We start from the raw sequence: 13,939 nt of genomic DNA on the forward strand, positions 1-13,939 counted from the left end.
TAGAAAGTGGTTGAAGGAAAGGATGGGTGGGGAGTCTGGTTTGTCGCATGCACTTTCTGCTGTCTGCACTTGATTTCTGCATGCACTCGCCGACGAGACTCGAGCTGTTCAGCGCCCTCCAGGATGCTCTTCCTCCACTTTGGGCGGTCTTGGGCCAGGGATTCCCAAAGGCTTTGAGGGTGTCCTTGAAACATTTCCCCTGCCCACCTGGGGCTCGCTTGCCATGTAGGAGTTCCGAGTAGAGCACTTGCATAGGGAGTCTTGTGTCGGGCATGCGGATGATGTGGCCCGCCCAACGGAGCTGGTCGCATGTGGTCAGTGCTACAATGTTGGCCTGAGCAAGAACACTTATGTTGATGCGCCTATCCTCCCAGTGAATTTGAGGATCTTCCGGAGGCAGCGCTGGTGGTACTCCTTCAGCGCTTTGAGGTGTCTACTGTATATAGTACAGTACTCCTCCTTTCTATATATCTGTAGAAGCTCTATGTTTTTATATTTCTTGCTTGTTTACTCTTATTATCCATCTATTTATCTTTTTACTTGTCCTTTGCTGGTTTAAAAAAATTCCCAATCCTCTGGCCTACCACTAGTCTTGGCAGCATTGTATGCCTTTGTTCTCAATTTGATACCACCCTTTACTTCCTTAGTTAGCCACAGATGGTTCTCCCTTCTCATTAAGTCTTTCCTTCTCACTGGAATCTATTTTTGTTGAGTTATAAAATATCTGCCACTGCTCATCAACCATCTTACCCTTTAATCTATTAGGCATATGGGGCCTAGACTGTTGATACATGTATCCACCAGTGCTGACGTGGCCAGTGTTTGTTGCATCAGCAACACAACACCTCACCTCAAGGTTTGAGCCTTATTTCAGTGGTAGCACTCCCACCTCTGAGGCAAGAGGCTGTAGGTTCAAATTCCACTCGAGAACCGAGCACACAATCCAGGCTGACACTCCAGTGCATCTCCATTGGAACACATTTCAGCCTAGGTTTACAATAACAGCAATTTGTATTTATATGGCACCTTTTAATGTAGAAAAACATCTCTCGGCACTTCAGACAAAAATAGATGAGACAGAAAAGATAAGAGAAGTGAATAAAAGCTTGGTGGGTTTTAAGGAGGGCTTTAAAGGGGAGAGGGAGGGAATTTCAGGCATATGGGGCCCAGATTGCAGAAGGCTAAATTATACATGTCCTGGATGGCATTGGTCTTTTCATCTAAAATGAATGGAAGTCTTTTATTAAAAGTGTGGAAGAAAACATTAAGCTACTTGGAAGGAGAATGGCCATTTATGTCAGAGTTGGTGTTTGCTGTGCTGTGGATAAATCCATGTGAAGCATTGCAGCTTCCCATCACCCAATAGGCAGCCGTTGCATATCTCATCTGCAAGGTGTACTGGTAAGGATGTCACCACTGCACGTTGTGCCTGCAACTGGACTGTGGAACGCGACTGATTTCTTGAAAGGTAGACAAGTGATGTAAAAAATGTCCATTTGTGAAAACTTGTGCAAGTCCTACTTGTGCAAGTCCTACATGGGAAGTTTTTCACAGGCCACTTTGAGCCCCTTTAACCCACCCTGCCTCTCCCTCCAACATATCCCTAACCCAATCCGGCCTTTTCCTCCCAAGACACCCCTGACCCCACAGGGCCCCTCCCACCAACATGCTCTTTACCCCAGCCAGCTCCTTCCTCTAACACACCCTTAAGCCCACCCTGTCCTTTCCTCACAATCTGGGATTGACTAGGACCCTTGTAATGTGTGGCTCAATACAGCACTATTAAGCCATCAGGGAGACAAGATTAGTTTTTAAAAAAATGACACACCATCTCAAGTAGGGAGGAGAAGAAGAAATTAACAGGACTAGCATCATCTCCTCTGAAGCAAAACACAATTTGTCCTCTAAGAACACAGACTGACACACACGTGACAACATCCCATACCAAACCCCTAGCTGATTAAGGTGGCAGTGTTCCTACAGAGCAGCACTGATGTCATCTTTTCCCATAATGTAATGTAACACTACCTCCAAGGAGAAGTTGGCAACAGGGCATCCTGGGAACCTAATCATCCTAGACATCTACTGGCACCAGCTGAAAACACTGCCACACTGGCAGGTAGCAAGGTGGCATTGTGAAGTAGCAGGACACAGGATCAATCATCACCCTGCTGAGTTGTCACTAGTCAACTGCTTTTGGATGAGCCATTGGGCAGGACGCCAGTATGTCATGCAAGTCACTTATCTTGAGCTGCTTTGGTTTATTTTAAGAGATATAGGCTGAACCACTTGAGAGGCAATCTGTATCAAACAGGTAAACTGGAGCAGTGTGCGGCAGACACATTCACTTTAACCCAGAAGATCCCGCCACATCTCTGTAACAAGGCACACGACACATGGCAACAGCCCACACAAACAACCCCGTGCTTCAACCTTTATTTTTATAATACCACTTGCTCCAAAATATTTATGAACTTTTAATGTAACACTCCATATTGACAGTCGCCTTTGACTTAAAAAAAACTGGAAAAGTTGCAAATGACTCACTATATTGCTTTCAGTAGCAGTCTTCCAGTGCACTTTGTAGCTGATCAGGTTCAAAAGAAATCACATTTATAGCTTGCAAACTGTTCAAGTCATCTTGCATTCTTAAGCTTATAGATGCAAGATACCATGAGACTTGCTGAGCAGCCCTCCATCTGGCCCAGTGCTTGATGGGCAGTCGACATTCCAACTCGGCACAACTGAAAGATTGAACATACCTAACACTTAGGAGTCTGCCAACACAATTCTGTACATGTGACAGCTGCTTCAGTATTAGCGTACTGGCACTAGATGCCAGCAGCACATGTGTTAACGAATGGGTGATATATTTACAAGCCGTGCTGGAGATATCTAGGGGTTGATCACCATCACTGCACCCAAGTTCGCCCATTTTTTAAAATTCCTTAAATCCAATACTGACGAATACCTGAAAATTGACACTGGGAGCCCAAGTAGGCTGCTTCACCCCAGGATCCTAGGTTTAACAGTGCGTTATATAGTGAATGGACTTTCTTCCATCCAATTCACCAATTTTATTTTTTTTCTTAAAAAAATTGAACGAAGAGAGAGGTCTTGTATCACATGACATTTAGCACTGCCCAAATTATCAGTATAATAGAACAAGGGTGTAGAACATGCATTTGCTTCAGTTGAGATCTGTATTGGCACAGAGTTAACTTCAACTCAGTTTGATTGATAGAAAGGGGTAGGTGGGGTGACTTGTTTGTATCAGCAATTCACCATTTTCATCCCTACTTCCAGAGTAAAAAGAAAGTGCTTTGAAACCAATGTTTTTATCAATGGTGGAATCTGTAAGGACTGAAAAGACTAACAGCAATAATCAGTGGCAGTTATGTAGTCCTCAATCCAAAGTCCCTCGCCAGAAGAATTTGGCTGTTAAGAGCTGAAGAAAAGCCTGGCTTACAAGTAACACCTCTTACTGATTGGGGATGAACTGGGGAATGGGGGAGAATCTGAGCGAGCATCGCTAAATGGAACATAGTGTGCCCGGAGCAGGATGGCCAAGAGAACCCAATATGCCTCCCAAGCCACCATCTAGAGGATCAAGTCCCAAACTACTGACCCCTTCAGTTTACTTGTCACTTCTTGTGGTTTTGCCAGAAGATGAATACACCTCGACAAGGAAGTCATTCTGTCTGGGGCAAGGACTGCGGGTGGGATTGGAAAAATCTGTCTCGTTCATTCCTCAATTATACCTTCCCGAGGAGCAGTAGCGACAGTCGTGGCTGGAGAAGCATGCGTGATTACAAACGACCCTGGCACCTTATAATAACTAACTGTCCAAGACTGAGAATCTGAGGTTTGCAGATCTGCATTTTACAACAGTAGAACCTGGGAACAGTGTGCGATACTGTGTACCAACACTGTGCCGTGCAGGGTTAGGACCCACAATCGGACTATTGCCCACGTGACTGTTCCCCAATCTTGGCTGGGCCAAATGGAAAGTTCAATCGATCTTGCACCAATATCCCAGGAAAATGCACAACTGCAAGGCAGTGATGCTCACAGCTACATCCAGGATTGCTCGGCCCACATGACTAAAAATGGTTCATCCATATAGAATAGCGATGGTCAGGTCGCATTTAAATTGGTTACTGTTGCAAGGGTCGCAACTAGTCTGGTAACTGCCACTCAGCTGTCTTGTTCATTACGTTGTGTGCCCTTTCCTCTCCTCCCAGCCCATTTCCTAACCCATACACATAAATCTCCCTATACAAGCCAGTTTTCCCTTCCTTCCGAATGGGGAGAAGTCCAAGTGTGACCATCATTTGTTCCTGGGAGCCCCGGCATTGTCACATGGTAATCTCCCAGATTGTACCACGGACACTATGTTCAGAATTGAGGTCATGCACTGAATCAGCCAGCCCAATGGTGGAATTCAGGTCAGTGCTTGGAGCGAGCACACAATTTTACAGTGGAACCGATAAATCTGCTGCTGCTGTTTCTCTGCCATTTAGTGTTGGGACATACAAGTAATATGGGACAGATGAGAAGTGCCGCCAAATTTGTGACGCTTGTTTGGTTAGGGTGACTAGGTCCACAGCCACATCTCCAACTCAAGAAGCCTCATTTTGTGCCTCAAGAGGCCCCTTGAGTGATGCCAGGCAGGGCCCTTCAACCTCTTTCCTCTCAGCCCTTGCCCTTCCCAACGGGAGGTGGGGGCACACGGAGTGAGTCAGTCACTGCTGGCATGCCACCATGGTTTGCGGGGGGGGAGGGAGAAGAGATGGGAGGAACTATTGTCTGGACTATTGTGAGCACTAACATCCAGAAACAAAAGTCATGCAAACGCAACACAGACAGCCAGCCCATAGTACCAGCCAGAGCGCTGACAGGAGGTGCTGCAACAGAAAGAAAAACAAATGGCAAGATATAAATAATATTTCACACAGGAGTTAGTTACGAAGCCAAGGCATCTTGTTCAGATCCTTTTGGTTTACTTTCTTTTTTTTTAGCTGAGGTCCATTGTGTCTGTACTAGTCGCTGACGTGTTGTCCTTCTGAATGCTTTCGAAAATGGACGCCATCTCAGGGTTGGACCGGATCTGCGATTGGAACTCGGCCATCAACGCGCTCTTCTCAGCCTCCGGGATAGTGAGCAGAGCTGCTACTGCCCTCATTGCCGAGCGTTTCAGCTCATCCTGCTTCTCAAATTCCTGCTTCACCGAGTTAGCCTTTACCTGTAAGAGAAGGCAAAACAGCGTTATACCCTTCCCCCTCGGGTAGGTCCTGGACCACAACAATGTGCACAATGCAAACAGTCAGGGGTCAATTCGAGATCATGTTAAACCTACACAAATCATTAGGCCACAGTTAGAACATGCTCTTCAGTTTTGCACTCTTTACTTGGTGAAAGATGTCAAGGCCATGAAGAGATTCACTGATGGATGAGATGCTTTAGTTACGAGGAAAGACTACAGAAATTGGAGCTCTTTTCAGTAGAACAGAAGAGGTTCAAAACTATGAAGGATTTGGATAAGGTAATTTAGGAACAACCATTTCCACTGGTGGGCGAGTTGGTAATTAAAGGGCAGGAATTTATCAAAAGAACAAAGGGAGAAGTTGAGTTTTTTTCTTTAACACTTTATTGGGATTTTTGGGGCATGGATTGACCTACCAGACTGGTGGCAGCAGAATCTACAGCCCTGAAAATGGAATAGTACCAGAAACCAGCTCGAAATGGCTGCTGGGAAGGGAACAAGCACCCTAGGCTTGATGTCTGAAAATTGGGCCATCTGCATAAAACCAGTGAGTTGTAGATGCCAATCAGGCATCCCAATGCAGCTCGCTGGTCAGAGCCTTAGGAAAATCAACAGACTCCAACCCGGACCGCAGGTAGGTCCTTTTGATCCCTCCAGTGTAGACGAGACAGCATTATGAATATAGTATATTAAATTGAAAGAAGTGCAAGTAAGTCACTGTTTCACCTGGGAGGGGCCCTGGACAGTGGGAAGGGAGGTGGTGAAAGGGCAGGTGTTGCATCTCCTGCACTTCCACAGAAAGGTGCCATAGGAAGGAGGGATGGGGTGATTGAAGAGTGGACCAGGGTGTCGCGGAGGGAACGGTCCCTTGGAATGCTGAAGGGGGGGGGGCGGGGGACACGATGTGTTTGGTGGCAGGATCACACAGGAGGTGACAGAAATGGCGGAAGATGATCCGTTGAATGGGGAAGGTGAGGACAAGGGAATCCTATCTTGGTTCTGAGAGGGAGGGGAAGAAGAAAGAGAAGTGCAGGAAATGAGACAGACACAGATGAGGGCTCAGTCAACCACGGTGGAGGGGAATCCTCAGTTGAGGAAAAAGGAAGACATATCAGAACAGATGAGATAGAGACGGAGAAACTGGGAGGATGGAATAGAATCCTTACAAGAAGCAGGGTAGGAGGAAGTGTAGTCAAGGTAGCTGTGGGAGTTGGTGGGATTATAGCAGAGATTGGTTAACAGCCTATTCCCAGAATTGGGGACAGAGAAGTCAGGGATGGACCATGTGAAGGCGAGGATGGGTGGAAATTGCAAGCAAGTTGATGACATTTTCCAGTTTGGGTGAGAGAAGGAAGCAGCACCGATAGTCATCAATGTACTGGAAAAGGGGAGGGACCCTAGTAAGGCTGGATCAAAGAATGTTCCACGTATCCCACAAAAAGGGCAGGTATAGCTAGGTTCCCATAGTAACACCTTTTATTTGGAGGAAGTGAGTGGAGTCAAAGGAGAAGTTGTTCAAAATAAGGACAAGTTCAGCCAGGCAGAGAAAAGAGGTGGTGAATGGGGACTGGTGGGGCCTCTGATCAGGGAGGAAACGCAGGCCATCCTGGTGGAGGATAGAGGTGTAGAGGGATTGGACGTCCATGGTGAAAAGGAGATGGTTAGAGAGTCAGGACCCTGAAACGGTGCCTGTCCTGCTCATTACATAGAAACATAGAAAATAGGTGCAGGAGTAGGCCATTCGGTCCTTCGAGCCTGCACCAGCATTCATATCATGGCTGATTATGCAACTTTAGTACCCCATTCCTGCTTTCTCTCCATACCCCTTGATCCCTTTAGCCATAAGGGACACATCTAACTCCCTTTTGAATATATCTAACAAACTGGCCTCAACAACTTTGTGGTAGAGAATTCCACAGGTTCACAATTCTCTGAGTGAAGAAGTTTCTTCTCATCTCGGACTAAAATGGCTTACCCCTTATCCTGAGACTGTGACCCCTGATTCTGGACTTCCCCAACATCAGGAACATTTTTCCTGCATCTAACCTGTCCAATCCCATCAGAATTTTATATGTTCCTATAAGATCCTCTCTCATTCTTCTAAATTCCAGTGAATATAAGCCTAATCGATCCAGTCTTTCTTCATATGTCAGTCCTGCCATGCCGGGAATCAAGTCTGGTGAACCTTCGCTGCACTCCCTCAATAGCAAGAATGTCCTTCCTCAGATTAGGAGACCAAAACTGAACACAATATTCAAGGTATGGCCTCACCCTGTACAACTGCAGTAAGATCTCCCTGCTCCTATACTCAAATCCTCTCGCTATGAAGGCCAACATGCCATTTGCCTTCTTCACCGCCTGCTGTACCTGCATGCCAACTTTCAATGACTGATGTACCATGAGACCCAGGTCTCGTTGCACCTCCCCTTTTCCTAATCTATCACCATTCAGATAATATTCTGCCTTCCTGTTTTTGCCACCAAAGTGGATAATCTCACATTTATCTACATTATACTACATCTGCCATGCATTTGTCCACTCACCTAGCCTGTCCAAGTCACCCTGCAGCCTCTTAGCATCCTCCTCACAGCTCACACTGCCACCCAGCTTAGTGTCATCTGCAAACTTGGATATTACATTCAATTCCTTCGTCTAAATCATTAATGTATATTGTAAATAGCCGGGGTCCCAGCACTGAACCTTGCGGTACCCCACTGGTCACTGCCTGCCATTCTGAAATGGACCCGTTTATTCCTACTCTTTGCTTCCTCACTGCCAACCAGTTCTCTATCCACATCACTACATTACCCCCAATACCATGTGCTTTAATTTTGCACACTAATCTCTTGTGGGACTGTGTCAAAAGCCTTTTGAAAGTCCAAATACATCGGTTCTCCCTTGTCCACTTTACTAGTTACATCCTCAAAAAATTCTAGAAGATTTGTCAAGCATGATTTCCCTTTCATAAATCCATGCTGACTTGTCACTGCTTTCCAAATGCGCTGCTATTTCATCTTTAATAACTGATTCCAACAGTTTCCCCACTACCAATGTCAGGCTAACTGGTCTATAAATCCGTTTTTTTCTCTCCCTCCTTTTTTTTAAAAAAGTGGGATTACATTAGCTATAGTGAGGGATATAGAATGAGGAAAAGACATTCAAGCACATCTATCTCACTCCTTCCTGAACACCATGTTCAACTCTCCCCACCTCATCTTCCCTTCAGTTCTCTTCTCTTACCCCTCTAACCTGGGAAAAGGGTTGGGAGAAAGAGGTGGTTATGAAGATCTAAACCCAACAAGTATGCTACAGGCTAATTATCCACGTAGACATTATTTTAATCCTCATAAAACATCATTTTGCTCAGCAATCTTTGGGGAGGACTCACCTTAGTTGTACACGTCGCACGTAGGGGCTCCACCAGCCTGTCTAACCTCTGGAGCACTGCACTGGGGCTGACAGTCGACAATCGCGCCAACATAATAAAAGTCAGCATCTACAGACGGCACAAAAAGTAAAGTTACTTCAATTCAGATCGACATTTGAAAGCAAGGTTAGCCAAGTGTCCTTGCACGTCTGGTACTCGAGTTTGAACCCAACACAGGCATCTCCTTTCTCTTCCACTAGGTTTGAAGGGTTCCAACATTAGTCTCAAATCAGTTCCTGTTCAGCAACTTACCTGTACAGGAGCACACCTCTGGCATTCGCCTGTACAGAAGCACACCTCTGGCATTCGCCTGTACAGGAGCACACCTCTGGCATTCGCCTGTACAGGAGCACACCTCTGGCATTCGCCTGTACAGGAGCACACCTCTGGCATTCGCCTGTACAGGAGCACACCTCTGGCATTTACAGATAAGCTCATTTACCTTGATGTCATAATGATCCTTTAACCCATCTTCCACATGGTTGAGAAACTCAAAGATGTCCAGCCTATCGAGGCAGCTGTCCAGCAAGGTGTACATGCATTCAAAGGCAGCTTTCCTAATATCAAGCCCATCATCCACCGTGTGCTTGAAAGGCCCCATTTCTACCTGGAAAGAAATGGAGAGTTTAGTCAGAAAACCCAAGGAAAGTACACACCACACACATAATGGAAGGATTGACAAGGCGTGTGCAAATTAGGGTGGGGAGTGGAGGTAACCGAGCTGTAAGCAACTCAGTATTCATCATTCATTATTGTTACTAAATCAGTTGTTTGGAAATAATTTTATTTTTTAAATATACAGAATTAGATAACTATAGTCCCAAAGTTTGAAAAATGCCACACACACACTATTGGGCCAATTTTGCTCTCTTTCACAACAGGGGTGTAGAATTCCCAGGCACAAAGCAGGGATACAGCAGCAGAGACCTGTTATACCTTTTGCATTGCCCAGGGAATTCCTGGGGTCCCGCGAGGGAAGAGCGGAGTAGTGACACTGCAAGGCACAGCCATACTAATAAGGACAAGATGGCATAACTGGTTCTGACGCCTCATTTTCCTCTCCCAGTACTGTGTTGGGACCCACTGGGAGGGATTCTGTGCCCACCCCTCACATTGGAGGATCTTACTGGAGCTCGGGAGAAGATTACCTTTTCAGGACACCATCCTCAGGCTTGGAGTCACTGGACATCAGTGGGTAGCACTCTCACCTCAGAGTCAGAAGTTGTGGGTTCATATCCACTTGAGCACATAATGTAGGTCAGCACTCCAGTGCAGTACTGAGGCACTGTTGGAAATGTGATGAGACGTGAAACCAAGGCCCCGTCTGCCCCCTCAGGTGAAAGTAAAAGATCCTATGGCACCATTTCAAAGAAGGAGCAGGAGAGTTCTGCCCAATGTCCTGGCCAATATTTATCCCTCAACCAACATCACTGAAACAGATTATCTGGTCATTATCATATCGTCGTTTATGGGACCTTGCTGTGTCCAATTTGGCTGCCACGTTTGGGACATCCCCAGATTATGCAAGGCAGTATACTCAAGCAATGTTCGAGCCTCCTGTGCGATGTGCTTACCTCTCTGATGAGTTCCTTTCTGACCTTGGTTTCGTTGTACAGCTGCGGGAGCACAGTCTCCAGCAAGTCCCTGATCAAGGAAGGCTTATTATGAGCCGCGCAGTTGAACATCACCAAGGCAACGCGTCTGACGTTGAGATCTGGGTCCTCCAGAGTCCGCAAGAAATCTCCTGCAAAGAAATTTAAAAAAGAGAAAAATTAAGGACTGCAGATCAGCATGGCACAGACGTTCCCTTTTAAAAATCAATCAGTAAACTCCCAATGGCTGGTGTGTTGCTGCACTGCTTGGCGTAGGACAGAACATACCTGGACTTGCCACTTGGTGGCGACCAACCTACAATGGCAAACTGATCAATTCACTCGGGCCGAGGAGATGGTATTCGAATCTGGAAAGAACTATCTAGTGGGTTCAACCAGAAATACGCACGTGTGGATATTGGGTGAGAACAGGATCAGGCTCTGTTGTCGTGCTCCCTTGGTTGAACAAGCCATCGCCACTCGTAGGGGCAAAATACAACTCAGGCGGTAGCGCAAAACAGGCGATGGCGAATAGGCAGCTGCTGATGGAAGTGAATATCGGGCAGAATATAAAGCGGGCAGCCAGTTCGCAAGATGGATTTCACCGACCCCGAGGGCCCAGTCTCGCACGAGGAATAGCCACTTGGGCGATGAGCTGGAGAGCGGCCAATACCCATGGAACCGAATACCAGCGAGGAGTTTATGCCTTCTGGAAAGACGGATGGGCGAGAACAAAACTTGGCAAGAGAATTCGCTGGATGGCGAAGTGGTAGCACACGGGGCCACCGACCCGATTGCCCACACAGCTGCAGCTGACTGAACAGATCCTGGTCCTTCCACACCGGCTAATACACAACAGAACAGCCCCGTGTGGGAGAAGTGTACCTCTGTGGGTGGAATTCAGTGGGCTCAATCTGGTAATGCCAGACCTAGCATCGAGTACTCCCTACATCATTTCAGACTGTATCAAAAGCTCAGACGGCAGTTTTTAGACGAGACTTTGTGGGTAGCACTCATGCCTCAGTCAGAAGGTCGTGGGTTCGAGCCCCACTTCAGAGACCTGAGCACATAATCCATGCTGACACTGGAGTGCAGTACTGAGGGAGTGTTGCAATGTCGGAGGTGCCGTCTTTTAGATGTGATGTTAAACCAAGGCCCCCATCTGCCCTTTCAGGTGGACATTAAAGATCTCATGTGACTATTCAAAGAGCAGGAGAGTTCTCCTGATGTCCTGGCCAATATTTATCCCTTAACCAACATCTAAAACAGAATATGTGATTGCTGTTACTGGGACCTTGCTGTGCTCACATTGACTGTCACGCTTCTTACATTACAACAGTGATTGAACTTCCAAAGTATTTCATTGGGTGTGAGGTGCTTTGGGATGTTGAGGCCATGAAATGCCTAAAGACACTACCCCTTCATAATCAAATCCCCCTCCCCTCACCCTTACGCTCTCGGAGCACTGGCCATCCTCTGGTGCTCTGTGGGTGTGCACATGGGTAGGGGAGAGGGGCAGCCTGTCCTCACCCAACGCCCACACACTGGCACATTCCATCAGAAGAACCCTGGCCGATTTTTAACCTTCTCTCGCCCCGAGGCACTGAGCCAGGCGTAGATCCAGTAACTCACCACAGTGAGGATTGAACCTGGGACCTTATCATCTATATAGATTAGCAGTATGTTGGCTGGTGCCTTTACTAGCAAGGCATCAGGAGAGGGGAACTGGACACTGCCCCCTTACAGCGTACCTTTGGAAAGCTGCTTTCCCATTGCAAGACTCACCTATGCAGCCTTTCAGCAGCGGGTCGATTGCCTGCGGGTGGTCTGAAATCGTAAACTTGACGGCGGTCACAACTGTGCTTCGAGCGTAGGCCGAACCTGAAGGAAAACAAAGTGTGAAACACTCAAATGAACAACTTTCCCCAAATAATTTTTCACAATACAGCAATGGCTTTGTTGGCCAAGGGAGGCAATAAAATCTTTCTCTACAAAAAAATCTTTTCCATTTGACTGTAAATTTGGATGATGTGAGTTTAGGGACATAGAACAGGCCATTCAGCCCCTCGATCCCGTTCCATTATTCAAGGTGGTCAGAGCGGATCTGTACCTCAACTCCATTTACCTACCTTTGCTCCATCTCCCTCAATACCCTTGCCCCAGGATATTCGCCTGCTCTGACTTTGGTTCTGCCGATACCAAGTGGGATCTCGATACTTCTGCATAGAGATGGGAGAGGTGTGTTGGGAGTGACCAAGAGAGATAAACACCTTAAAAAAAACTCTCGCCCAACGAGGTACAATGTTGTCCAAGGCCATGGAGCGGTAAGGTCACAGGTTGAATTGTTGATCTAAGCTGCACTGAATGATAGGTGCGACATGAAGGTTTACTACCAGTTGGGTGAAAGGACATCAGATATTTGATATCAGAGATACTTGTCTAAGTCGACCCAAGATAGAGAAATATTGCAATAAAGTGTCACTGATGACTAAACTAGCAATGACTCAGCCGCACACATCCAATTACTGGAGGTCTGGCTCCTTGTTAGAGTTGAAAGAGTTTTAGAAAGGATTGTATATTGACATCTCTCAGCTTTTAAATTGAGATCTCCTGTATAAGAAAATATACAGCTTTTACTTCAGTTTAAAAAAAATGTTTTGTTGTGCTCACCAAGGTAATGGATATCGCATCACTTTCTGAACACCGTTCTTAGCTTTCCTCCCTCCCCAAGCCTCAGGGACAGTAGTTGAGTTTTATGACAATCCAGCAACTTTTCATGGTCATTTTTCTGGTGCCAGCCCACAAAATTACAAGATTATTGAGTTCAATTTCAAACATGTCAGGTTGGGATCTCATGACCTTGGGAGTTGCTAGTCCAGTACTAGGGTACCATGGTGAGTGGTGTTCTACATGGGTCCATGTTGGGGCTGTTCTTATTTCCAATATTAATGGTTTGGACTTGGGCATTGAGGGAACAGTATCAAAATTTGCAGAGGACACCAAATTAGGGGCATTGTAAATTAGGACAAGGATAGTTAAAGGTTGCAGGAGATGGATAGGCTGGCAAGTTGGGCAGATGCAGTTCAATGTAGAAACCTGAAGTAATACATTTTGGATACGATTAGGCAAAGGAAATACACTTTAAACAATAAGATTTTAAGTGTGATAGGGGAACATGCGAACCTTGCTGTGCAGGTACAGGTCATTAAAAGGCATCAGTGTAAGTAGACGAGCCCATAAAGGCGGCAATGGAATCCTTGCTTTTGCAACAAAGGCACAGCATACAGAGCAAAGAGTTAGTAATGAAGATCTTATTTAGGCCACAGTTGGAGTATTGTGTACAGTTTGGGACCCATTATAAGGATATAAAAGTAATGGGAAAGGTGCAACACTTAGGGTGTTACTGGAGATGAGGGTTAACAGGTAACACTAGAGCCGAGACGATAAAGGGGTAGAGGTCTCCAAGAAATTTTCATCAGGTAAAGAATAATAGATTGTTTTCACTGATTGTTTGTTACTTAAATGTGTGTTCGCTCCCAAAGAGGAGGTCAGTAATAATGGCCTATAATTTGCGAAAGCTAATGATACAAAGATGGGGGGAAAAGCAATGTGTGAGGAGGATACAAAAAAACCTGCAAAAGGACATAGACGGCT

At 46.1% G+C, this 13,939-nt stretch overlaps 1 protein-coding gene across 1 annotated transcript in view; it reads right to left on the bottom strand.

Annotated features, from left to right (window-relative positions):
• Positions 1-2,420: 2,420 nt before the first annotated feature.
• Positions 2,421-13,939, bottom strand: part of LOC139277377 (cullin-associated NEDD8-dissociated protein 1-like) — a 44,825-nt gene continuing 33,306 nt past the window's right edge. The window contains exons 11-15 of the mRNA XM_070895761.1: positions 12,071-12,166; positions 10,268-10,437; positions 9,136-9,300; positions 8,655-8,762; positions 2,421-5,245 (exon numbers count right to left, since the gene is read on the bottom strand). Coding sequence (XP_070751862.1) covers positions 5,018-5,245; positions 8,655-8,762; positions 9,136-9,300; positions 10,268-10,437; positions 12,071-12,166 — 767 coding nt within the window. The 3' untranslated portion in view covers positions 2,421-5,017. The remainder of the gene's footprint in view (positions 5,246-8,654; positions 8,763-9,135; positions 9,301-10,267; positions 10,438-12,070; positions 12,167-13,939) is intronic.

This window comes from Pristiophorus japonicus, chromosome 12 (genome assembly GCF_044704955.1).
Source record: "Pristiophorus japonicus isolate sPriJap1 chromosome 12, sPriJap1.hap1, whole genome shotgun sequence".
NCBI classification, from domain to species: Eukaryota; Metazoa; Chordata; class Chondrichthyes; family Pristiophoridae; genus Pristiophorus; species Pristiophorus japonicus.